This window comes from Miniopterus schreibersii (genome assembly GCF_964146895.1).
Source record: "Miniopterus schreibersii genome assembly, chromosome: 6".
In the NCBI taxonomy this organism is placed as follows: Eukaryota; Metazoa; Chordata; class Mammalia; order Chiroptera; family Miniopteridae; genus Miniopterus; species Miniopterus schreibersii.
This window is the reverse complement of record NC_138107.1, coordinates 69863619-69889921: the sequence shown is the minus strand read 5'-3', so window position 1 is coordinate 69889921 and position 26303 is coordinate 69863619. Positions and strand designations below refer to the sequence as shown.

General features: G+C 38.0%; 1 protein-coding gene across 2 annotated transcripts in view; it reads right to left on the bottom strand.

Moving 5' to 3' along the window:
• The window catches only part of AKAP7 (A-kinase anchoring protein 7), a 95763-nt gene that overhangs the window by 30736 nt on the left and 38724 nt on the right, over positions 1-26303 (bottom strand). For both annotated transcript variants that reach the window (XM_081139540.1, XM_081139539.1), the window contains exons 6-7: positions 24171-24283; positions 9103-9250 (exon numbers count right to left, since the gene is read on the bottom strand). In XM_081139540.1, coding sequence (XP_080995666.1) covers positions 9103-9250; positions 24171-24283 — 261 coding nt within the window. The remainder of the gene's footprint in view (positions 1-9102; positions 9251-24170; positions 24284-26303) is intronic.

Below are 26303 nucleotides of genomic sequence, written 5' to 3'. Positions count from 1 at the left end.
TAAGTCAGCGATTTTCAACTGGTGCACCGCAAGAATTTTTAAAACATGCAGTACCTGGCTATTTAGTCAGAGGCACCGACCTCTTTTCTCTTACATTGTCAAATAAAAAATGACAACAGACAACACAACAACAGCCGGCGGGTGTGAACGATCAAAATTACACCTCTTTTTTTTTTTTTTTTTTGTCAGATAGGCCAAAAATATATTTTTTGGCGTGTCACAGAATTTTAGTAATTAGCTTGTGTGCCGTGAGATGATCAAGGTTGAAAATCGCTGGTCTAAGTAGAGATGAAATTTTCTGAATCATCCCCTGACAGCCTATGCAACCACAACAACAGAAGATAAAATCTTGGTTCTGTCCACCACAAAAAACACATTTGTATACTATAAAATATCAATTTCATATAATAATTCTTTTACTTTTTTTAATGTTTTTATTGATTTCAGGGAGAGGAAGGAAGAGGGAGAGATAGTTAGAAACATCAATGATGAGAGAGAATCATCAGTCAGCTGCCTCCTGCGAGCCCCCCGCTGGGGATCGAGCCGAAACCTGGGCTTGTGCCCTGATGGGGAATCCAACAGTGACCTCCAGGTCCACTGGTCGATGCTCAACTTCTGCACCATGCCGGCGGGGCAATAATGCTTTTTATTTATTTTTACTTACTTATTTATTTATTTTTTAATCCTACCCAAGGATATACCTTCCATTGCTTTTCAGAGAGTGGGAGGGGGAGCGCCAAACTAGCCAGGGTGCTATAACGCTTTTTAAATAAGTCACTTCATACATACATGCTACTGTCGGTCTGGCGTATTTTTGTACTTGTTACATTTTAACCACAAAATGAATGTTGAATGGAAATTAAAGAGAGATAGAGAAAAAATTGAGAGAGGAATGAAAACAATTTATATTTTATAGAAAGATAGCTGAGTAGCCATCAAAACTAATTTGTTGGGGGGAAAAAGGTTGGAAATATTGATCAAAATGAATTTTGGAGAATGTCTGAGGATTAAATTGTTTCATGATCTCCTTGGACCATGAAATAAAGCACCAATTCTTACATGTTTTGGCCTCAGGACTGCTTTACACTCTTAAAAATTACTGAAAATCTCTCCCTCCAATAAGAATTTTTATTTATGTGGGGTTATATTTATCAGTATTACTGCATTAGAAATTAAAACCGAATTTTTTAATTTTTAATTATTAATTCATTTCAAAATATCAATAAGCCCATTATAAGTAAAATATTGTCATAAATAATGTTTGTAATAAAATCTCTATTTTTAATTTAAAAATTTTATAGTGAGAAGTATGGCATTAATTTACATTTTCACAATTTTCTTTTATTGTCTGGCTTAAAGACAACCTTATCCTTATATCTGATTCTGCATTCAATCCTGCCTTACATAAACATATACTTCAAAGAAAGAAGAGTAGCCCATTTAGATAATTGTGAATATTCTTTTATGATACTATACCAAAAGTCAACAAATTATAGTTTCTTAAAGTTTAGTTACAGTGTGGAATCTTAAAACCTATTCAATGAACTTTTCATACTCTTTACAGTCAAATCTTTTGGTCTATCCTGAACCTTTCATGGAACTTTTATTCATGCATGTCTTTTATAATAACATGTATTAGTCATTTTAAAAATAATGATTCACTGAGTTATGCAGATCTTCCATATTTTGACACATATCATTATACATCATCAAAACAACAACAACCACATTCATTAATATCACTCCATCTATTAGGGAAGTCTTTAAGTATGGGCTGCAAAAGAGCACAAATACACTTCTAGGGGTAATGAAACTGTTCAGCATCTAGATGGTGATGGCTTCACAGGTGAATACATATGTTAAAAACTCATCAAGCTGTACACTTTAAATATGTGCAGGTTTTTTATATGTCATACCTCAAGAAAGTAAAAATAGTAATGAGAGACATAAAAACAAACTGGGAAAACAGAGTTCATTTTTCTATTCTTTGTTCTCTTGTGTAAAATTTTTCTATAATAAAAAGTAAAAAAAGTCATTAAGTTTTAGGAAACTGTCAAACTCATGGTAATAGATTAGAGTTCTCCAAAATTCTTGTTTTGCCTGAAAGCTTGAATTTTATCTTTAGCTGTAACTAATGCCAGTTGTCCTTGATGTGACAGGTTTATTTATTTTTAAGAAAATATCTGTCAGACACAAGTGTGAAAATGATAGTGTGTCCATCAGTCACCCTTCAAAAAAAGAAAATGGCATTCCATAAAAGAAAGTGGCTACTTTATCTTGCAGTTTAACCAATCACACAAATGCTTTTTCCTGAGTCAACTTCCTACGTCAATATGCAGAAGTGTTCATGCTCACTTCCCATTTATTACACAGGATATAAAAGACACATTCTCAAAGGTTGAGATAAAATACAATTAATAATTTACTACTCAGCAAAAACATTCTTATATAAAATTGGCTTTAAAAAATTTTTTAATCGCAACTGCCTTGATTCATACTGGCCATGCACAATTTTACTCACCATTGCTTTTGCATCATCCGTGTAAATGTTAACCCAATGGAAAGGCAAATAATGTCTTAATATTATTATAAAAATTGTTTTGCCCTCACAAACCCCTAAAAGTATCTCAGGAATTGTCAGGGATCCATAAACCAAACTTTGAGAACTAGTGAACAAAAACATATTTTAAAAGAATTTAAAACCCAACAAAAGTATAGTCTTATAAATTATTAGAATATTAAATCATTCAGTGAATTATATTTTTCTACAGCAAAAAGTAAATGATTCACATGACAATAACTGACATTCAAGCACATATCTATTGCCAATACTTCTACCTACTAAGTAGGCCTTTACGTAAGCATATGGCATTTAAGCAATACAAACATTTTCAAATTAAACATTTTTAAAATGTATTATTTATCAATGATCTAATGCAAGTTAAGATTTAACGATTCTAGAAAGCTCAAAGATTTTTGTCCTAGCTATGCCTCTCATCCAATGAAGAAAAAATGTTGACTTCTTTCTCCCTCCAGCACTTCCTGCCGCATCAACCAGTGGGTCAATTATTCTGACAGTATTCTTTTCCATAAAGAAGACCTCCATGCCTACACAATAAAATTAGGCAAGATCCAGAGCTTTTGGAGCTCTGCCATGCCCCTAAAGGTAAAGGAGCACTGAAGATTAGGACACCAAAGTCAGAGCCGAGGTCTCCCCAGATGCAACCCCAAAAGTCCTTTCCTTTTGGCTGAACCACCACCTAGATATAACTACTGGAAATCACTGGATGAACCATGAGAAGCATTTCAAGACTGACAGGATTGGTCTAAGGTATCCAGGTCTCTTAAAGATGATTCTCAAAAAGCAGAGACATCTGGATAGTATAAATTCAGACTCAACTCACAATTCTCCAAAGAGTTTCAGCCCATAAAGTCTGGTATCTTGGTCTGATCTGTTTGGCTTTGGATACAGACTGAATGGACTATAGCTGTGATGGCTCTAACTTGCCTGACAGTGAATGAGCCTTTTCCTCTTCTATCACCATATCTGTGCAGGCCTGTTTGCTTCTATTTGCCTCTGTGCTACAGTCTTGAAGGTCTTACCTTTAGGATCCAATCCTGTTATTATGTTGAGTATTAAACTTCACCCACTTTTTATCTCACATCTATCTACTCAGTCTCCCTTACTACATATTCACTGCCTCAGTATGTGTGACTGTGCCCCTCTCCTTTTCTACCTCCCTCACCAACGCCACAAACACACAAACCAAGCAACCTCCTCTGTGTGGCTTCCTCCACTAACTAGACAGTAGGCTCCATCACTACAGTCTTTGTAGTGCGCCTCCTATCACTAATACTGCTCCTACCCTGCCTCCCAGTCCATTGCTCTCTACCCCTGTAAATCATACCTATTGCTCCTAGAAAGTGTCCTTTCTCTACCATCCATCTTTCTGCTCCTCAATCTCATCCTATTTATCCAAACTCTGGCGCTCACCAACCCCACAGTCTCACAGAAGGTAAAATTATAAGCTTCTTCCACTGTATCCTTTACCAAAGCCCATTATTGTTATGGACAAAGCTCTATTCATCTACTCCTCTTCTGTCTCCATTTCTCAGGTGTAATCTTAGCTGCCCGGTGGCTCTATATCACTCTTAAGGATATATGTCTTACACTTCTCTGTATTTCATGGTACCCAAGAGAGGAGTATACACATTGTATATGCTCAATATATTAAATTAATGATGAATTATTATTAAACAAAAAAAGATTGGTGTTCCCAGAAAACCAATGTTCCCACCTCTGCCTGCAGAAATTATCAAGAAATACACTGGCCTGCAAAAGAAATGCCTTCTAGACCTTTCCAAATTCCCCACTGCCCCCTATAAGATATGACTGACAGCTGAAAGTAAACTAGTCTTTGCAAGCACTGAATTGCTCATCAAGCTTGCAAAGGATGTCATTTAGTCAACGACCTTCCCTAAGGAAATATAAATGGAACATAGCTGCCTGAGAAAAATTAATTCATGCAACTCCAGTAAGTAGCTCACAGAAGACAGCTTTCATCATCCTAGAAGACTTGAACCATATTTCATTCCTGATTTTCCTCCCTTTTTGGGGGTTGGGGAGTGGAGATTTGAATTACAGCTGTTTAATGCAATTAGGTTTGTAAAGAGTTGTAGCCCAATATTAAGTACGCATAACATTACCCAAAGTTTTGATTATGAGAGAACCAGAATGTAGTACTATTCCTTGTGTCTAAAAGTGTGAATGTTACCTCTACATCCTAGCGAACTCCCCTAACACTCCACATAAAGGTACAGATGGCAGAAGAGGAGGAAAATGCCCAGCATGGAAATGTTAAGCAGGCACAGGGACCAGCAACAGCTGGCGGGGGGGGGTACAGTGCCCTCAGGAGTCAAGCAGGTACGGTGAACAGTTAAGCAAATTTTATAAGAAAAACAATAGAGTAAGGGGGAATTATAAAAGGCAGCTACTTTTAAGGTAAATGTGCCTACCACCGCATCCAGGAAATCACTGCCATGCAAGAATGTGGGGCCAGATGGTTCAGAAGGTGGCAGAAACCCAGATTTTTTTACATAAAATTACCCCACTATTGGCAAGTTATTCAAATTAGACAGAAAACACACACACACACACACACACACACACACCCCGGGGGGTAAAAACCAACCCTGTGCAAATCAAATATAACATGAAAGACTCCTAATCTGTGATCTTTGGAAAACAAACTAAATTGGAAGGGTATAAAAAAATTATTAAAATATATTCCTAAAACTAAATCCCTACTTCATACCCACTTTTAGTAACTGGGTTTCTATGTTAATCCTGTGTCTGAGTACTTATATTAATGATCATTAACAGGGAGATTAAAAGCTCAAATGAAAAAAGAATTAGAAAAAAATATAAATATGCATCTGTATCTGTGAACAAGAAAAGAGCCACATACCAAACCTGACAATCTCGGGGAAGGCTTGCATGGCAGGCCTCACAAACTCACAGACTAAAAGTAACCATGTGGGATGGTCTGAACATAAAAACACCTAACTAAAAGCGAGTCATGGCAGAGAGTCACGTCCCAGGCCTGCAGCTTCCTAGACAAAGGTCAACCTTTACCTTAACTAAGCCTGTCCATTGTCTTTTTGCATCTAAAATAACATACCTTTTAAATGTCAGGTAATCTCCTTTTCCAGGCCCCTCAGGGCACAACAATAGCTGAGTAGTGACCACTGAACCTGAACCCCTCATTGTTGCCCACATACCATCTATAAGTGCTGTAAATGTTAATTAGTAACTATCCTGAACCCCCAATGTAAAAAAACTATGTCTTTCTGTTTTGCTTTTGATCTAATCCTAGGGATTTTCTTGCTTTGCTTTCTCCCATCTCCTTAATCTACCACCAATGAATTTCATGTAACCCTCCTTACATCTCCTCCTCTGATTCTAATGTATAAAACAAGCTGCAAAGCTGACATTCTCTGGAGCATTTTCTCAATCTATTGAGATTTTGCTTCCCAGAAATTGTCATCAGTTTGGCTCAGGTAAACTCATAAAAATCTCTACAGGTTTGGACATTTCTTATGGCAATTTATCAAGTCTTTGGTTTGGAGATGACTCGAGTCACAATAATTAAAAAAATCAAAGTTTAAAACATTGAATATAAAAAATAACTTGTGACCAAAATTAAAAGCAAAATAAAATCTGGAAAATATTGGAAGGAAATATGGCAAAGCGCTAATTTTCTTTACTCTTTATAGAAAAAACTCACAAATTTGTGAACTTTAACTCTGCAGACAAGGATGGTTTGCTGTTGTCAGCTTCTAACCCAGGTCAGAGCAGCGCACCCTATGGGACCATGGCACACATCTCCAAACCACACATGAGGTTATGAGGTGAAAGCATGCACATGAGCCCTCGAAAAAACTTAAAAAGCACCAGAGGAAATGGAATGCCAAAAAGACCCAAAATATAGAATAATTCATACTCAAGGAACTAAATATTTTAAAAATACGAAAAGAATGTTAAAAATTAACTACACTGAGCCCAGCTGGTGTTGCTCAGTGGTTGAGAGTCAATCCATAAACCAAAAGGTCACCAGTTCGATTCCCGGTCAGGGCACATGCCCGGGTTGCAGGTTTGATCCCCAGCAGAGGACGTGCAGGAGGCGGCCTATTGATGTTTCTCTCTCTCTATCCCTCTCCCTTCTTCTCTAAAAGTCAATAAAAACATATTTTTTAAATGAACTATACTGAAATCCAAGAGAAAAATGAAGGAATAGCATCCACGAAGCAAAAACAGAAGAGGAAAACATGAAAAAGAATCAATTGGAAATGAAGCATATAGTTGATGATATTAAAAAAAAAAACAAACAACACAAAGAAAACACAAGATGCCCTAAATAACATACAGTTGAAAAGAAAATTGGGTGATTTGGAACCTACCACTCTCCAAGAATGTACCATTAACAAATTAAGAGATGGGAAATTGCAAACCTAATAAATTCTTTCCTCAGAAAAGTCACATATGCACCTACACAGTTTTAAACAATTTCAGAAGGTTCCCAGAGTCACTGAAACCCAACTTCTACCCTAGAATTCTGATTACAAAATATCTTAAGATCATTCTATTAATATATACAATAAATACTGCTTGAAGGTTCTGGAAACAGACATTAAATTTGTGTTAGGATCAAGTCAAAGAAAAGCCAAACCAATGTAAACTGATTGCATATGATCAAGAAATGAAATTCACAAAGAAAGTGTGCCAAATCCTGGTAAGTATTGTTTCAAAACTCAGGTAAGATTGAGAAATCAATAATTATCCATAGCAAATAAAAGAACTCTAGTGTGTATTAAACTTGATTAATTTTAACATAATTATCATTTTAGATGCAGATATTATTCTTAAATATGACTGAAAAAGAATGTTTGCAATGGGCAAAAAATTTTTTTTTAAATAATGTTAAATAATCGGTACTGGGATATAAGATTGGTGGAGTTTGAAAGAAGCTAAATTGCTTTGAATTTGAAGAGTGTGATACAAAGAAACCTAAGGGGGGAAAAAAAATCTAGAGAAATTGCCTATAATTGGGGGAATTTTAGAAACTAAGCTGGAAAAGAGCAATCGAAGAAAAAATTCAGTGGCTAAACATAGGGATTTGGGGTGAGCTGAGCAGAGTTGTCTAGTGGCGATGTAGGTGAAGCGTGCTATAAACTGTATAATGCAGTCCCACGATATCTTCAGTAAAGTCCACATATTGCTTTTTGTTTGTTTATTTTTTTAAATGACAGTGGGAATAGGAGAGGCAATGAAGTACATAATTCTCCTTAAAGGTTGGCCTAAAGTAATTATAGAGAAGTCATGGAAAGCGAGCCAAAATCTGTACTACACAAGAAGGATTTAAATTTGCCTTTTACAATGAATCTAAACAGGAGGTTTGGCCCTCATCAAAACTTCAGTAGAAGACAGCTCTGAAAACATGAAAGAGATTCTGAAACCAAAAATATATTCCTTAAAATAGGTTTGAAATATTTTAGAACATAAAATTCAAACAATATGCTGAGTATCTTCTGTTTTAAGTAGCTAAAATCTCTGGAAGGTAAAATGATGAATTCTCTGAAGATCTCTAGTGAGAATTCGGAAATAAAATCATGCCTCTTGAACATTTTTTAAAGTGTTTTAATAAACGTCAGCATTAAGATCCTTTCAGGACATATATCTCCATAGGTTTTCTTCAAACTGAAGCATAGAGAAATTATCTTGGTTGAAGACTTTGAAATATTTAGAGTCATGTATGTATCTTCTTTGAGTATTTTCATGGTAAGTTGTCTTGAAGTTCACAGTTTCATAAGACTCGTGCTTGGTTTCAAATAGTAAATTTGAATCACAACAGATCAGGCTCCTTTGAAATACACTCATGTTGTAAACAATGGGGAAAGATCTGTTCTGGTTTTTAAAAAAATCTTCATTTGATGTACACATTTTCCACTTGGAAACACAAGTGTATCTGAGTCTGTCTCATCACACCCATATCCCTGATAAGATACTAGAGCATTTATGTATGGGTATTTGTTTCCCCTCAAAATATGTTTCCTTTAGAGAAGAAATTGAAGGACGAGTTTTCAATTTTTGCAGGCCACCTACAAAGGCTTTCCCACAGTGAAACTTTATGTACTGGAACATTCTATTCCTAATTAAAAGCAGCAAACATGAAAATGCCTGGTGTAGAATGGTGTGGTCATGTAGGCCTTCACTGGAGAAAATGCTTTCTTCATGTTCATGAAATAAAATTAAACTGAAATGCAATCTGAATCAACATTTTAAGACTTCATTATAATCATCTTTAGGGCACAAAAGTAGAAAAACTGTGTGTACCAAAATCTTGACTGATATATATGAATACTAAATATGTTCTACAAAATTTTCAATGTCATATTCCCAAAACACATATTTAGAAAAATGTGTCATTGAGAAAAACATACAATTGGTCCTAAATATTTGCCAAAATAAGGCTAAAGAAATCAAAAGTAAAAATGTGAAGAAAAAAAAATTAAAATAATAAATAATTTTCCAAAGGCACTCACCAATCACAATTGAAGACTCACAGTGATAGTAACCATCACTTTGCTTTTTCTTCAGCATGGAGCAAAGATCAATGCGGTGGACCAATTCTTCTCCAAATCTGTGATTGATAAATTTTTCATAGAACTTGGGGTCTATTTTTTTCACTCCCTTGAAATGACAAAACAAAATCACAACAATCAATCATTTCATCTAGGCAGTCAGTTCATATTTACATCACTTTCCTAAAATCTGACATTACCTTTTGGTACACAGTACTGCCTATAGGAATGTGAAAATAGATACCACAAAATTGTTATAAAGCTCTTTTTAAAATCTCTTTGTCTAGGATGAGTTGTATTTAAAAATCATTAAAGAGTGTTGTGTTTAAATCTGGCAACATGCATAACTCCATACACTTTAAGCTTCAGAAATAATGAAGTCTACCAAGTTGAAATTTGAGATATCAAGGACAGAGTAATTATCTCCAACAACAAAGGAGAAATGGATGAATTTTGAAAAGTGATATGGACCATACCATTTTGTAGTATACAACAGTTTTAATAAGATGGATGCAATATTTAAACTCTTTTGTAAGAATCATATGAAAGTCGATTTGAGGTTTTTTGAGTTGGGGGAGGGCATCAGTTTTAAGCAATTCCAAGTTCTTCTCTACCTACCCCTCCCTATTCTCAGTGTCTTTCATAGCAGAAGGAGGGATGGTTGAAAAATTACAGTGGGATGCCTTGATACTGCTGTAGTTTCCCAAAACAGGAAAGAATATATTCCCCTCTCCTTACAAATGGTCCTGCACCTAGTCTCACGGTCCCAAAACACAGTCTGTAAGATGAAGGTACAATACAGGGCAAGCTTACTGGCTGACCATGTGTGAACTTTTCCTTTTAATTTGTAATATTTTTTTAATACATCTTTATTGATTTCAGAAAGAGGAAGGGAGAGGGGGAGAGAGAAACATCAATGACGAGCAAGTCATTGATCAGCTGCCTCCTGCACGCCCCCTGCTGGGGATCCAGCCCGCAACCTGGGCATGGGCCCTGACAGGGAATCCAACTGGGATCTCCTGGATCATAGGTCAATGCTCAACCTCTGAGCTAGGCAATTTATAATATTTTTAATATTATCTTGGCAATACCTGTCATGTGTTAAAAGTTAGAAAACATGAAGAAACTAGAAAGAGAGAAAAATCACAACTCTATTTATATAAAATACATTATCAACACTGGAGTGTATATCCTTCAAATCTTTTCTATGCATATATATTGTTTTCAGATTACACTTATACAAGTCATTTTCTCAAGTAAGAAATAAGGGAAACATAAGACAGACTCTAGTCTATTAGGCAAATTAATTTAATTTTAGCAAAAGTAGGTACCAACTATTTTGCAAGAATTGTTCACAGATGACTCCCAACATGAACCTTAAGGTGTTAATTTTTACTAGAGAGTAAAATGGAATTAACTCTTTAACTCAATTTAGAGAGAGCACTGTGGTTCAAAGAGGCATGAGTCCTAGCAGACAATGAAATTACAAGCAATTATCAGAAAACATCTTTAACAACAAAGTATATAAAAACAGACAATCTGCTTTATCTGATATACAATATTAGCATGCTCTTTGTTCTCCAGGGAATTTTTGTTTGGCAATATATTTCTTTTTTTTAGGCTCTTTATCCCATGTCAATACATTTCTTTTCTAATGAAATATATCTGAATTAGTCTCCCCATCCAGCTGTAGCAGGTAGTATTTCTCTTTCATAATAAAAGAAAGGAGTAGCAGTCTAAGAAAATAAATGAGTACATCAAAATTGGATATCATTTAGAATAAGGGTAAAGAAGTCTCCTATTTTCTGACTAGATCACTGGGTTGCCAAAATAGTCCCAAAGACGTCACCCTGCAAAGTTATATTTTAAAGCTCAAAGGGTGGGGTGATAGCATTATTTTCATGTTTTGAACCCCCAAATTATTCTGCTCCCCTTCTTCATAGACCAGATCCTTTCCAAGGTACCTTGTTATTCAAAGATTGTTTGAGGTACATGTTAGGAGAGCTCAAAGAAAACCACAAAAATGGGTAAAGGCAGGAAAATTTGACCTATGCAAAGGCTAAGAGAGTTGGGGCTATTTCAAATTTAGAGAAACAATAGGTAGGGTATCTTCAGTGAAACCATGCTAAGGGTGCTTCAGCCCTGGAATTCTGAACATGCTTGAGTGTCTAGTACTCTGTTTGAAAATTATTTTGCCTTGGACCTAACATGGAAAAGGTATATTTTACACATTTATAGTTGTACCCAATGTAACTGACATATCAATTATACAACATAACATTGAAAGAGAAAATAGGAAGTTAAATACAGGATATCAGACTTTGAAACAATAAATTAGTGGCAAGAAACATCAAACAGAAAAGCTTTTCAAGACTGTCCTAATTAATCAGTAGGAATAACTGAAGGTTTACCTCCCCTTAGCCTAGTTTCAGTCAGAGTTTAGTGAAATTATCAGTGATATCAAAGCATTTGATAACCTTTGATACAATGTACCATGAACCCCAAGGAACTTCACTCTTGATGATAACCTGGCACCCAAACAGCCAATACAGGAAAAATGCCATGGAGAACATGATGAGTATTTTTAGAATCATCTAATGGCTGTATCTGACAAGTAATGGAAGTTATTTACTCAGGAAACACCATATCATTTACATTTAGCTAAGTGATGTGTATAATTAAATATGTACAAAAGAGGGCTCAGACTTATATTACTCTGCAGCCAATTCTATTTTCAACAAAGAATGTAAAGCGCCATGAAATATAAAAATTCACATTAGTGGACAATCTGGATGTGAAAATCATTCATTTAAGGTTCTGAAAGATAAACTACTTATTATTCATCTTTAATTTCTATGAAAAAGTTAATGTGATCAAAGGAAAGATGCAATGTCAGTTTTATTAAGAAGATGAAGGCTTTTTATATAATGGAAAATAATTTCTTAGTGACCTATAATAACCACAGCTTCCATGATGAAAATACAAACATATCAGACAAAGAAATTATGAGTCCCACGGATGGTAAGCTTGACATTCCTAGAGCTCCAGTGTGTTTTCCAACAGTTTATTCCTGTCATGAAGGTGCCGTAAAAGAAATGTGTACCTTTCCTGTGATAATGACCTGAAACCAAAATTCAGGAGGTAAATTAAGAGCCAAGCCAAACTGGCTTCTCATTTGGGGCCTCGGCTAGTGAAAGAGGAATGGTAATTTTTTACACTTTTAACAACTTGGTGCAAGGGCCCCGCAGCCAGCTGCAGGGGGAGAAACCTACAGACCCGCAGCGCCCGGAGGGAACCGCCTCCCGGCTGGGCCCTGGAGAGGCCAGGGCAGGGCGCTCGGGGCTCAGCGCAGCGCCTGCTGATCGGCGGGAGATTTTCCATCATTTTAGCCACCGCCGCCAATGCCCTGGGGGCAGCTGCACAGCCACCCTGGGTGACCTTGAACTCCAGAAGCAGCTCCCCCGGCACACGCGCCTTAGGAGGGCTACCGGGACCCAGGCGCGCCTGCCCCTGTCCGTCCCCGGGTCTCCTGCAGGAGCCGCACACACTGCCCCGAGCAGTGCGACCCCGCGCTTCCCCTCGCTCTCCTGGGGGGTGGGCGCATCCCGCCGGCTGCGGGAGCCTGTGCGGTGGAAGGGGCTCGGAGCGCGGGGAGAGCCGGCGGCGGGAGGGCTCCTACTTCCTCCCCGGGCGCCGCTCCGCCCCGGCTGCGCTCGGTGGGTCCCTAAGGCCGCGCCTCCCGCGGTCTCCCCCGCGCCTCCCGCGCAGACCCGGCCCCGCCCTGCCTGCGGCGCCCTCCGCCCGGCCCTTCCCCTCGGGCTCCATTGCACCCAGCCGCCCTCGGCCGGCCTGGAGAGGAGAGGGCCTGCCCACGCCACCCACGGCCGCGCCCAGCTCCGCCACCGCCCCTGGCCTGCGGCCCTGACTCTGCCCACTGCCCGTCACTAGGTGCAGAGAGGAAAGTAAGGGGTGATGAAAACTGACAAGACAATGGCGCTTCACTTACGTTCTAAACCAATCTGGAAAAAGGGAGGCTTTCTGTCATCTGTAGAACAACAATAATAGAAAGTCTGTAGTATTTACTATGTACAGACACTGCCCTAAGAACTTTTATTAACTAATTTAATAATCACAATAAGCCAATGAGACTGGTACCACTATGTTCCCCAGATAAAGAAACTGAATCACAGAGAGAGTAGGTCACTGACTGAAGGACACACAACTTGGAAGAGGCAGAGCTTGGATTCGGAATCAGGACAAGCGGAGAACACAGATGATAAACTTAAAAGATTAGAATGACAGTATTCAAGCTCTTCACTATTTACTGTAAATTATTAAAATTAAAGAAAATTAATCATACTTAAGATATAATCATATATATTATCATATTTCTAAAACCAATGTGAAAATTACTTTGGGAATCTCTAGTATTCTAAAACACCTGCCATTAATGTTAATAAATCAAGTGATAATTACATGTCCATGGTAAATGAATTTCATAGAGGGAGATGAGAAAGAATTCGTAGATGCTACTTATACATAGGGAAAAATTACCCAAATAATCCATTCTATAAAAAGTAAAATACTGGCAGAGGCTGTCTGCGCTTTCTAAACCAGTTGTTTATTTGAGGAAACAGTATTTCTCAACCCGTTATTTTACTTTATGCTGGAGCCTCTATGCAGGTCACCGTGGGCTTTTTTTAGGTAAACCATCTCCTTAGTCCCTCTATTTATCAACTTGCTTCAGCCCTACAGCCTTGTTTAATCTTGAGGCTTTGGGGAAAGAAAAAGTAGAAACTCTTTATCCTAGCATCAAATCTAACATTTACAATATTACATCTTTCAGCAAATAATAGGAAGAAACATAACTGCTAGAGCTGTATGTTTTCAATCTTCTGTTGACACCTACTTCTACTATACTAACAAACTGAGAGGGGCCATCGAGTGGAAAGGAAAGCAGTCACAGAGGGCAGAGGCTATACAACTTCTAACAACCCAGGCCACTTCACAAAAGCCACCAACAGAACAGGCTGTCTTGCTTCCTGGACCTGGAGTCTTTTTCCATGAGGTGCTGGCCTCAAACAGAACAGAGGAAGAACATGGCTTTGGTTCAAAAACATTTAGTTCATTTATACTGACTAATGACATGTGAACCAGAGAGATAACAGGTCGAGGGTACCCAAGAAGTTCTCAAGGTTGCAGGCTCACTGGAACACACCTTTATTTACAGCACAGTCTGTTCCCACAGAAGCTCACCCTTTGTCTACTTAGCAAAACTCTTCTCAATCCCCCCTCAAGCCTTCTCAGGTGCAGCATGACAGATCACATGCTGTTTGGCCATATAAGTTATTGTGTTTGTGTGTGGCTTTTCTCATCATAATGAGACAAAAGAGGAGTCTGCTAACAAGGCATGAGAGAATGCTTTCCTACAGGTCGACCTCAGCTGGGCTCTCAACTCCCCTTGATCAAACACCAGCTGTGTGTTCTTGGCTCACCAGTCTTGTGGTCACTCAAATGTAAACAAGCCACAGCCTACTCCTCCCTATCACATCTGTTTTCCTAATATTTTGCTCTTTGGAGCAAATAATGACATATTTTCCTGAACTCCTCAACTTAATCACTTATTTCTATAAACTAAAGAATTTATGTTGTATAAACACAAAATATCCCCCACATCAAAATTTCTCACCAAATATGATCTATACACTCACAACTTAATCTAAAATATTTTCCTCCTTCGATGCGGTAGCTTCCCTCTTAAGTCGATACTTCCCAACACTAACTAATGCCAGCAAGCCACTAGTGTAAAAAATTCCTGGGATCTCAAAAATGAAATAGAGGACAATGAAGCTGTTCTGCAGAAGATCATTCAGAAATGAATTCATAGAAAAATCTTAAGAAACAATTTTAACTTGTTCTATGACACTAACCTATATACTGCAATGTACTTATATTGTGGTTGAATGTGTTCTGCTTGTATAGCCTAAAGGTAAAAAAAATATGGAACCATTTACTTAAATTGGTCAGATTACCTATAGACAGAACTTCAGACCTAAAGACTGTTTCAAATACAGCCCAAAAAAGAGTTAAACGCCTAGAGATTGTAGAAGGGACTGTACATTCAAAATATTTCAAATTCATTCATAGACATAACTGCAATCTTGTAATGTTAAGCAAGAAAGACCTAGAGAGTTGTTGTAGCTCATCTGCTCCTATGCCTCTAGTACTTGCTTAATTTTCCACTTTCTTATGAACAAATTCCTCCACTCTCCTCCCACCAGCGCTCTTCCTTCCCCTCCCTCCCAGCCCCCATTTCAGCAGAACACCTTACCTCCCCTAACTCACCCTCTTTGAACTGCCCAGGCACACGCCCTGCAGGCCACTTGGAAAAGACGTCCCTGCCTAACAGAGGAAGGCGTCCCAACGAGGAACCATCTCAGGAACTGAGTGAGGGAGCAGGAAAGAAATAAGGACACTAAGGTGTATAGTAAGTGTGCTGCGGGTTAGGAAATGCGACCAGCAATAAAAGTGCTCAATTATACAAGCCTCTTCACTTTCTTTGGTTAGAAACATTCCCTGGATAACATACTAGATAAAAGAGGGTTTTGTAGAAAAAAGCCAATAGTTGAATATGGAACAGTCATTACACATATGACCCAAGAATCAGGTGTACCTCTTAAACCAGTTTCAAAATAAATGTTTTTCTCTAAGTAGAGAAAAAAAAATGTACCCAAAGATTTTCTTTTTTAATATGATACCCATGGCTATGTAAAAGAACTTTATATATAACATGCAGTTGGAATGTTTCTTTTGTCCACATTTCAAACTTAAACATTTAATTGTGAAATCTCCCCGGTATATTCTTAAAATACAGAATTATAAAGATTACATAATTTTTCCAATGGATTTAGAATAATATAATAGTATTCATAGTATAATATGTGAATATTAGATTACATACTTCTTTAAAAAAAAAGTACCATAAAAAAAAGATATCAGACCAGCCAGTAACTTTCACACAGTCTTCTTTTTCAGAGATTTTAAAAACTTAGGATTTTTGCCAAATTTCAAGAAGCACCTCTAGGCTAGTAAAATAAGCAGTGGGTTTGGTAGGCAAAAAAAAAAAAATTAATAAAAAAGTTAACAAGAAACAAGGAATCTGTATATTAGGATGACGTTATATACACTGGCATATTCCTCTTTTGCTGTACCCGATATGTGTTATCACAGTGGGCAGGGTCACAGGAAAGCGAGACCAGCCAAACCTGACACCATCCCCTCATATCCACCCCGTCCACACTCTGGTCAATTCAGGCACATGCCAGTGGGGACATGTGTGACAGAAAGTGATAGCCTGTTGAAAAGTGTGTTTCACATGATTTCCCTACCCATTCAGCTTACTCCCAGGTGACCACTCCCCTCACTTGAGTCAACTGGATTTCCAGGTTCTAGAGCTATTTAGTCTGGAAGTTCAGGGCACAAAGTACTCTACCATTCTCTGATTATCAGGGAAGGTCAGGGAGGGTGAGGGACAGGTCCCGGCTGAGCAGGGCGGGCATGTGGCTCCAGTGCAGGACCACTAGAGGGAGTCACACAGAGCATCCTCCCAGGCAAGGGCTGGTTAAGGACCCATGGTAGTGCTGGCAACGTGAAAGTATTACAAAAGAAATGTTCTGGTCGAAATAACGTTTTATAACAAATTATTATCACCAAATCCAGCTGCGTTGAAAGCCATAGTCAGAGATGGAAGAGAAGTACTTTCAGACTCTGGCCATAAGCTTGAGGGGAGCGTAAAGATACAATTGTTCTTAGAAAGCCTTCAAGGTGGGTCTCGAAAATAGTGTCACAAACTTTGCCAACAATTAAAAATGTTGCCACCAGGCAGGTGTCAGTGAAAGAACACTTACTGTAAGAACCAAGCTGGAGTTCCTGCAGTCAAGGCTGGCTGGCCCTTAGGTGAGATGAGCAAGTTCTGTTAAGTCTTCAACTACAGAGAATGTGAAGTTCGGCCCTGGCAAAGAGGCCAATAACATCTTTCCTTGAATTTACAGGAGTAAATTGCTCAGTTCTCAGAAAGAGAATTTCAAGAAGCACCTCTAGGCTAGTAAAATAAGCAGTGGGTTTGGTAGGCAAAAAAAAATTAATAGAAAAGTTAACAAGAAACAAGGAATCTGTATATTAGGATGACATTATATACAGAAAGAAAACTGAGCAATATAGTAATTCAAAGAATTAGTATTACTCTGGTTTTTAAGGTATCTCTCCTTGAGAGAATAAAATTCCAATGAACGATTAAAATCAATCAACTCATATTTAGGAATGGAAGTATAATTCCAATGTATACTGGTTTTAGTTCTGGATTACAGTCTCAGGTTCCCCTCAGATCTAAGTGAGACTCTCAAGAAAACTACAGTTTTACCTTCTTTTATTATGCAGCTAATTATAATAACAAGAGGTGGTTGGCCATTGAGCCTGGGCACTTTTCCCAGTGGTAGAGAAAGTCTTATTGCCACCCAAATAATTTTAGCTGGTTTACTTTTATATGACTATTTGTGTGGGTTGGAAATTAGCCACGATCATTTATGAAACAAGCTAATTCTGTATCAACACTATTTTGGAATCTAGTTTAAGTTTTCTCGATCATACGCTTTATTTTGCCTTTAGCCATAATCAATCCACTGTGGGGCTTGCCAGTTTCCTACAAGATCATAATGCTCCATTCTGTCCTTGACTAGGAAAATAAATTAATGAAATCTAAAACTTGTTGAGAGAGAAAAATGTCCCATCACTAATAGTAATAGTGGAGATAAATTGAACACTTGTCTGACTCTGGAAAGCTGCTACAAGGAAGTGCCAATTCATAAACTACAACTTTGACCGTTTAAGTGCTAGGTTAGTAATTTGAAAGACTCCTAAATCAGAAAAGACATCTAAGAAGCCCAGAAAATAATTTATGCTTAAAAACAACTGACCTATCCTTGAAAAGATCACATTTATGTCTTGAGGAATCTAGATCTGCATTAAGACGCTCATTTCATTTGAAACTGGTCTTCTCCTGCCACCAAGTGTTAGTAATCAGTTTCTGCAATGTTTAAATCACAGAAGTACAAGGTCACTCAATGAGAGAAATAAGTTCAAAAGAATGCACTATAAAAAGCCTAGGGCTGAACAAGTAGCAGACTAGCCATGTGAAAAAAATATATTCTAAGGACACTATACAAATAACTTGAATTTTAGTTATTATGTCAGAGACAATGTGATTTAATAAGATTTTCTGAGGCTTCATTCATTTGATGAAAAAACTATAACTTTGAAAGAACAGTGATCATCAAAATAGCTTTAAAACACACAACTACTTTCAATACTCTCTTATGTGATATACCCCACTAGCATTTTATGAAACTAACAATATGCAAAACCAGCACATTGACTAAATGCCTCCTGATGTCCAAAAAATACAAGATTGCCAAGGAAAGTATTATGTTTCCCAGAATCTGAGTTAGAACTCAGTACTCTAGCTTGGGAGCCAGAATATCATGTGTAACAGTGGAAGTTTCCTATCAGGAAATCTAAAGTAGAGTTTCTACATTTTCAAAATTATGAATACAATCTATAGAACTTTTGATTAGCCCACTGGGCTTTTGATTGCTTCTACTGAATGGTATCATTACCTGAAAACAGGTGCCTACAAGTGGGAGGTACCCCAGACGCCCAGGGACTTCTGCAGTCAACACTGAACACCACTGGGAAATTCTCACACTAATCTTTATGACCATCCCCTGCACCAGACATCTGTCCACATCTTCTATGTCAATGAGATGTTTCAGCTTCAGGAACAAACCAATTATGGCCCCAACTTTGAATCCTTTTTTTAATGTCAGCATGGATACCAGATTCTTAGATCATTAAAAAAAAATGACATTATATGGTAAAAAAAAAATCAACTGAAGTACTACTACAGAACAATTGATTATACCTCCTGTAAATAATAATGAATGGATATCTTACTATCTCAAAATCTGCCTGTAATGACCTAGAGCACTGCTGTACCCAGAACACCCCTTTCTACCATGTCTACCCTGATATTAGTACCACCAGTATCTTAGGAGTACACTAGTATCTACTTGGTACATGAAATGACTTCCACACAACCTTCTAGCGGGTCAAATAGAAATATAAGGAGTATACCAACAGGCACCAACCTTCGAAACAGAGTATCTTAGTGGCAGACATCATTAGCTCTTTTCTAGACACTCTCACTATGCAACACCCATCCATCCCACAAACTGAAGGACCACTCCTCAAAGATACTGGGAAACCTTCAGATTTCCTGTATCTAAGCTCCCCTCACCCTGAATTGTCACGAGACATCTAACTTGCCCACCATCACTTCCTTCCATGCTCAGCCCACCACGGCTCCACTCCTCCTCAGAGCCCTAGCAAACCCCCACCCAAGCAAGACAGAAATCTTGAGTATGTGAAGGGGACTTACTATATGTATTCCAGTGACATTAAGGTCATCTCTAGTCACTGATCTACCAGAAAATTCATGAGCTAAAAAAGTAATTGTGGGAACCCACTTTGTACCTCTGAAATACATGGAAGCCCATTAGGTGTATTCAAAGCAAACCCAAGAAAACTATTTTTATACAACTTTAAATATAGTATCATTCTACATTTTATGTACCTTTTTATGCTATTATACAGTTCTTAAAAGTATTATAATAGCTTCTTAATCATTGATATGATTTACCATAATTGACTTAAACATTCTCCTATTGTTATGGAAGTTATCAAATTTTTCCCTATTGCAGATAATGTTTCAGTAAACATCTTTATACTTAAAGAATTTCTTATTTTAAATTATGTCTCAGTGATAAAATAAGTCCTGGAGATGTAATATACAGCATAATTACTATAGTTAATAATTCTGTACTATATATTTGAAATTTGCTGAGAGTTGTTCTCAAAATTTCTCACCATTAAAAAAATGGTAATTATGAGAAGTAATAGACATGTTAAACTACCTTGACTGAGGTAATCATTTTACAATACATACATATATTGAACTATTACATTATATACCTTAAACTTATACAATGTTATATATCAATCATATCTCATTTAAAAATGTATTTCATTAGGATAATCTTAGTAGCATGGACTTCTTAGTTAAAAAACATGAGTATTTTAATGTTTTCTGATGGAAATTGTTTGATTACAGCTTAAAGGGCCATATCAATTTATATGCCACCATCACAATCTTTGATGGTCTTTCTACCTCAAGTTTATCCTCACAAATGTTCCTCCCATACACTGTGGTTGAAAGTATAACCTGGCACCATTGTTTTAAAAGGAAATTTGTCGGGCCAGTCAGGCGTAGCTCAGTGGTTGAGCATCAACCTATGATCCAGGAGATGTCGGTTCGATTCCCGGTCAGGGCACATGCCCAGGTTGTGGGCTCGATGCCCAGCAGGGGGCGTGCCAGAGGCAGCTGATCAGTGATGACTCTCATCATTGATGTTTCTTTCTCCCTCTCCCTTCCTCTCTCTGAAATCAATAAAGATATATTAAAAATAATAATAATAATAATAATAATAAAAGGAAATTTGTTGTATTTTGAAAAGTTAAAATGTATACTACCCTTTGACCTTGGAATGCCTCTTCAAGGAATTGCTTCTTTGAAATATTGGCATATCTACCCAAAGAAAATCTGACAAGGATGTTCACTTCAGTATTTTTTGTGGTAGCAAAGAAACAGAAATTAACATAATAATTCATCAAAGGGAAAATAAAATATGATATATCAAAATAATGAACAGTTGATCCTTGAACAACGCAGAAGTTAGAACAACCCCACTCACACAGTCAAAATCTGCATATACTTTGGAATCCCCAAAAGTTAACTACTACTAATAGCCCACTCTTGACTAGAAGCCTTATTGATAACATAAACAGTCAATTAACACCCATTTTGTATATTGTATGTATTATATACAGTATTTTTACAATAAAGTAAACTAGAGAAAAAATGTTATTAAGAAAATCATAAGAAAAATACATTTACGGTATTTATTGGAAAAAATATCTGTGTGTAAATGGACCCACACAGTTCAAACCCATGTTGTTCAGAGGTCAACGGCATATTTATTTCTGTTTTAAAGAAACGGCATATGCACCTGTGTATATCTGCAGTGTACAGGAAAAGGTCAGGAGGACAGACTAGTAGCGGTAACCTACGGAGAGAGAGATTATATTGGGAGAAGGGGGATGGCAGGGTGGTGATGAGAAAAAATTGTGTCTTTCACTCTATAGGTTTGTATGTATTTGGACTGTTTACAGTGAGCATATATTCACCTAATATTCTATAACTAAAATAACTTGTAATGTAAAAAGAGTACTTGAAATGAGACAAACTTCCTAATATTTGAGTGAAAATAAACCTATTATTTCCCACAGTTCCTCTCTCTCTTATTTCATTATAAATCTAAACAACACTGAATGCTAGCAATACATTCCATTACTGACTTTATCAATGGCCACTCACTTGTAAATGAGTGCACCAGAATAAAAAGCCAGGAGAGACTTGGTGCTGAGGGAACAGCCAGTGGGAAATGTAAAAAAGTTAAGAAGGAAGACCAAACAGTCACGTTTTCAGATAATCTGCATTCCAAACGACAAAGCATAATAGAAGTCCACTCTAATGTACGCCACCTTTCACACGGCCTTTAACTTTTACAGTGGAGCCAATGATGTGCATAAAGAAAATGCTGGATATTTATTTAAGCCTGCAGGTCTCGGAGTATCCAGCAGGTCCTCAAATAACATCATTTCGTTATAATGTTGATGAGATGCCACAGAAACTTAACTCTTGCTTACAGCATTTAGGGTAAAATTGGTTTCATTACACCTAGTTTCGCTGAAGTCCCAAGAACCTACTGCTGACATTAAGTGGGGACTTACTGTACTACGCGCAGATCACCTGGGTCAGAATCACCCACAGCACTTACTAAACATCAAAAGTCCAGATCTTTAGGTCTATTTAACTCCAGATCTGTAGCTTCACCAAGCACCCCAAGTGACTCGTGAATCCCAAAGTTGACGATACACTTTCATAAGCATTCAGAAACACTGAACATCATAGCAGTAAATGGAAACAGAATCATTCCACAGATTTAAAGAAAAAATTCTTATTTGGCTTTCTGAAAAACAGTAAGGCCAGTATTTATTTTCTAAAGATTAAGCATTCTAACCTACACAAAATCCCATCTGATTTACAGTTTATATACCACACAAGCAGGGACTGCTTCTATTTTTATCGTAACTCTAGGCTGGCACCCAGTGCCTGGTGCATAGTAGGCACTCAATAAAGATCTGTTAATTTAATGTGATTTGGGCCACATTGCTCCTCACATAGGGAAATTAATTTGGATAAACTGGGCGTGGCCAGTGGGAGGGAAGAAAATGAGACTGAGAATGAGGTAAGACGGATTCCACACAGGGCTCTGCAACATCCCTTTCTGTAAAGTAAGGGAGCAGATTCTGTGAAATTAACTGCCAAGGAATCATTTCAATTCAGTCTGAAACACTGAAATTGAGATTCTAGTCTAAATATTCCTTTGATAAATATCTTTGTGTGCTATCATTTCAAAGTTAATATCGATAAGACAAAAAAACACTTTGAAGTGGGTCATTACCTTTGCCACTGTCTGCCATTCAGTGATTAAGTTTGAAAGCACTGGGAAGAGGACAGTCCATTTGAAGGCAAAATAAGAAAGATAGGGAATAAAAGTAAACTGTCGGTCTACAAGCTGTGTCAGCTGTTAGCATTCCAAATTTCAAAATCTATTATTTACACAAATTATTTTTACCAAAATACTCTAGAACGGCACCTAATATAGTTATTACTGAATGTGGGGCATAGTTAGCAAAATCAAAAACAGAAACAAAAACAAGAAATCATGCAGGATCTCTTTTTGAGAAGAATTTTACAACAGTTTGTAGAAAACTGATAACCACGGGATGGTAAATCAATTAAATATGTGTTTTAAAGGAAAAAAAGACTTTCAGAACAAAGACAATAAATGCAAAATGTGCCAAATTTAGAAAAAAGATCTACTTAGTAATAAACATGACCTTCATTTATAGAGCTGCAAATCAGTCTTAACTGCAGCCCAGGGTCATGGAGAGCAGGTGCGAATACTAACCTGCAGGGCCACCTCCACAACGCTGCTATATCAGAGCAGGTCAGCAGGTGTCTTAATGTGCCTGAGAAACTCTCTAGGCTGAAATGGGAAAAACAGTGAAGGGTGCCCTTAACAATCCAGGAGAAATGCTCATGAATCCAGAAGAGAGTCAAAAGTTAGCCCAACCTCTGAAAGAGAGGGGGTGGCCTGGGAAGGTGGAAAGTTACCCTGAGATCAGGAAAGTCAAGACACAAGTCCCTTGGCTTATGTCACTGTTGACCATCCTCAGGGAGAAGTACTTTTAAGTATGGGGTTTCCCACAGTTACCCTCTTGCCCAGTCCCAGGAACACCTGCTCCACACCCTCAATGGAGACAACCACTGGAAGAGCAAGGTGGACTTCTGGAAACCTTGAAAGAGCTCCGTAAAGAGGTTAAAAACTGTCCCACCTTGAAGAACCCAGTTAGCAGCGCCAGTGTATGCAGGTCAGTGGAGGAAGCTTTCATAGCAGCAGGCTGCAAACAACCATCAGCAAAGAAAGCAGAAAACAAAACCCTAGCACTACCTCAAGGCTCTTTGTGGGATGAAGCAGGCGTGGGAACAGACGAAGCAGCAGTGAGTGTTGGTCAGAGTACGCAGCTAATAGCCGCAGTGGCAAAGGAGGGAACAGGTGGAACAGGCTCCACGGAGGCTCATGAGCCAACCCAGCATCCCCGGGAATTAGACCCCGGAGCAATAGGACGTACGGTGTCAAAAACCACTACAAGTGTCACTCGTGCCCCCGATCATGCTTAAGGCTGGTATGGCCAATAAAACAAGGCTTGCAATAAAAATGTCCACTCACCTTCTTCCGGAGCCATGGTGCTTGGGACAATTTCATGAAGGTCAAATGAGGCTTAAAACTTCTGCTCTCTCCTGCCAAGATGCCTTTTTCTTGAAATGTCATTTTTGCAGCCTCTGAAGTAAATAAAAAGAAACACGAAAATGTTACTGCGACATATGACTTTCTTTAAAAAAACAGCAATTCAAAAAAATAACAAAATATCTTATAATGAAGATGACTTTAGTATCTGTTTGAGATAGTTTTTTAAAAGAGAGAAAGAAAAACAGTGTGCATGATAAATATATTTATGACCGTTAAATCTGCAATGCTTTCAAACTTTGAGTAGAGCGCACAAAAGCAACAATTTGAAAGAGAAACATTTAATAACATAACTGTTTGGCTGATAAAGATGCTGACTTTCACCCATTATACCGGTGGTGTCCATATGTATACAAAAGGACTAGCTGATCTGTGCTCTTCATATCTAAAACTTCTGCTTCTGACCAAGATGGAATAACAGAAATCAGATTTGCCCTCCCATCTGAAACAACCAATAAAAGGACAAAGTGTATGAAATAATGGTTTGCAAGACACTGTACACATCAAGCAACGAAGGCCAGTGATCTCCGAGAGATGAGATGCAAACAAGATGAGCCCTTCAACTGACCGGCTTACATCCTTGAGTGTGTAGGCCCCTGTGCAAGGAGGAGTAACCCAGATGGAGCTCAGTCACCTCACTGGGTTCAGGAAAAGAGCTGCGAGTAGGAGAGACCAAGGTACAGCTCACAAGGCAGAGTATTGGAGAAGTGAGACCTGCACAGATCGAAAACTCCAGAGATCTGCAAAGGGTCCATCCCTCTTGAGTGTTCAGCTGAGCACAGACCTGCACATACGTCTGAACAAACTATGTGGGGCATGTTCTAAAAAACCCTTCACTGCAAGTCGCTGCCACCAAACGATTTTTCTCTCTCCTGTGGCAATAAAGAAGGCTAAGCAATAGACCATTAAAATGCCAAGAAAACACTGGTTCTGAGTTGCAGACAATGGGTGACAACTTTGCCTGAGTTAAGCAGGAAGTGAATCCATAGAAGAACGTGAGAGGACTACCAGGCTGGAAGGCTATGAAGTCAAGATGCCCACAGTTATGAAGGAGAACAGGTCCACTGACACCACGAGGTGTCCAGCTGGCACCACTGAAACCATGCACAGCAAAGGGCTGGAAATGCTGCCATCAGCCTGAGAGAATGGATTCTGCAAACTTATTTTTTCTTCAAGTTACTTGCTTCTAATTCAAAGTCTGGGCCAAAGCAAGATCACGCTCCTAGAACCAAAGGAACCTGTGAAAGAATGTACCTGACAGGGGGATGACGGGGAAGAGTTTAGATAATGGGCAGCCAAAAAAGAGACAACAGTCCAGCATTCCTGTGTTTTAAAACAGTAAGAGTGTATTCATAACAAGTAACATTATAATTAACTTATCAACTTTTAGCTCATAGAAGTTACATACATCATTTCTCAGTTTCCCTGCCACAACCCAGCTTTCACCCTCTCTGTTTCGGCATACTCTCAACTGTTTTAAATAGACCTGGGATTAAAATATTAGGCTGATTCATACGAAACTGTCACTTTTATGAGTAAAAAGCAGTCAAACATTGGCAATGTCCTATAATTTAACATATACCACGGTAACCTAACTTATTAAGTTCCTAATATCTGAGTGAAGGAATCGGGGCATATTTTCTAAGTCTTCAAGTATTTGAGGAATTATCACATAGGCCAGCTTCTGACAGAAATTTACCAATATGTTCAAATCAACCCAGAAAACAGCAATAGCATGAAGGTTAAAAGCAAAAATTCATTTGTTCAGTTATGTTCTGAGCACTTCCCATACATGCCAGACACATCTGCTAAAGTCAGCAAACACGTCCCTGCTTTCATGGAGCTTGTGGTCTCATGGGTCAGATTCCAGCCCAAGGAAGAAGAGGGCTTAACAACGTCCAGAATTATCAGAACGTGCAGGAGATATAATGGAAGGAGCTTTGTTAACAGAAACTACACAGCAGACATCTGTTTTGTCTGTTACTATCTACGTTAGTTTTTACATATTATTTGATTCTAAAGAAACAACATTTTTCAACTACCTGGTCAAATGTT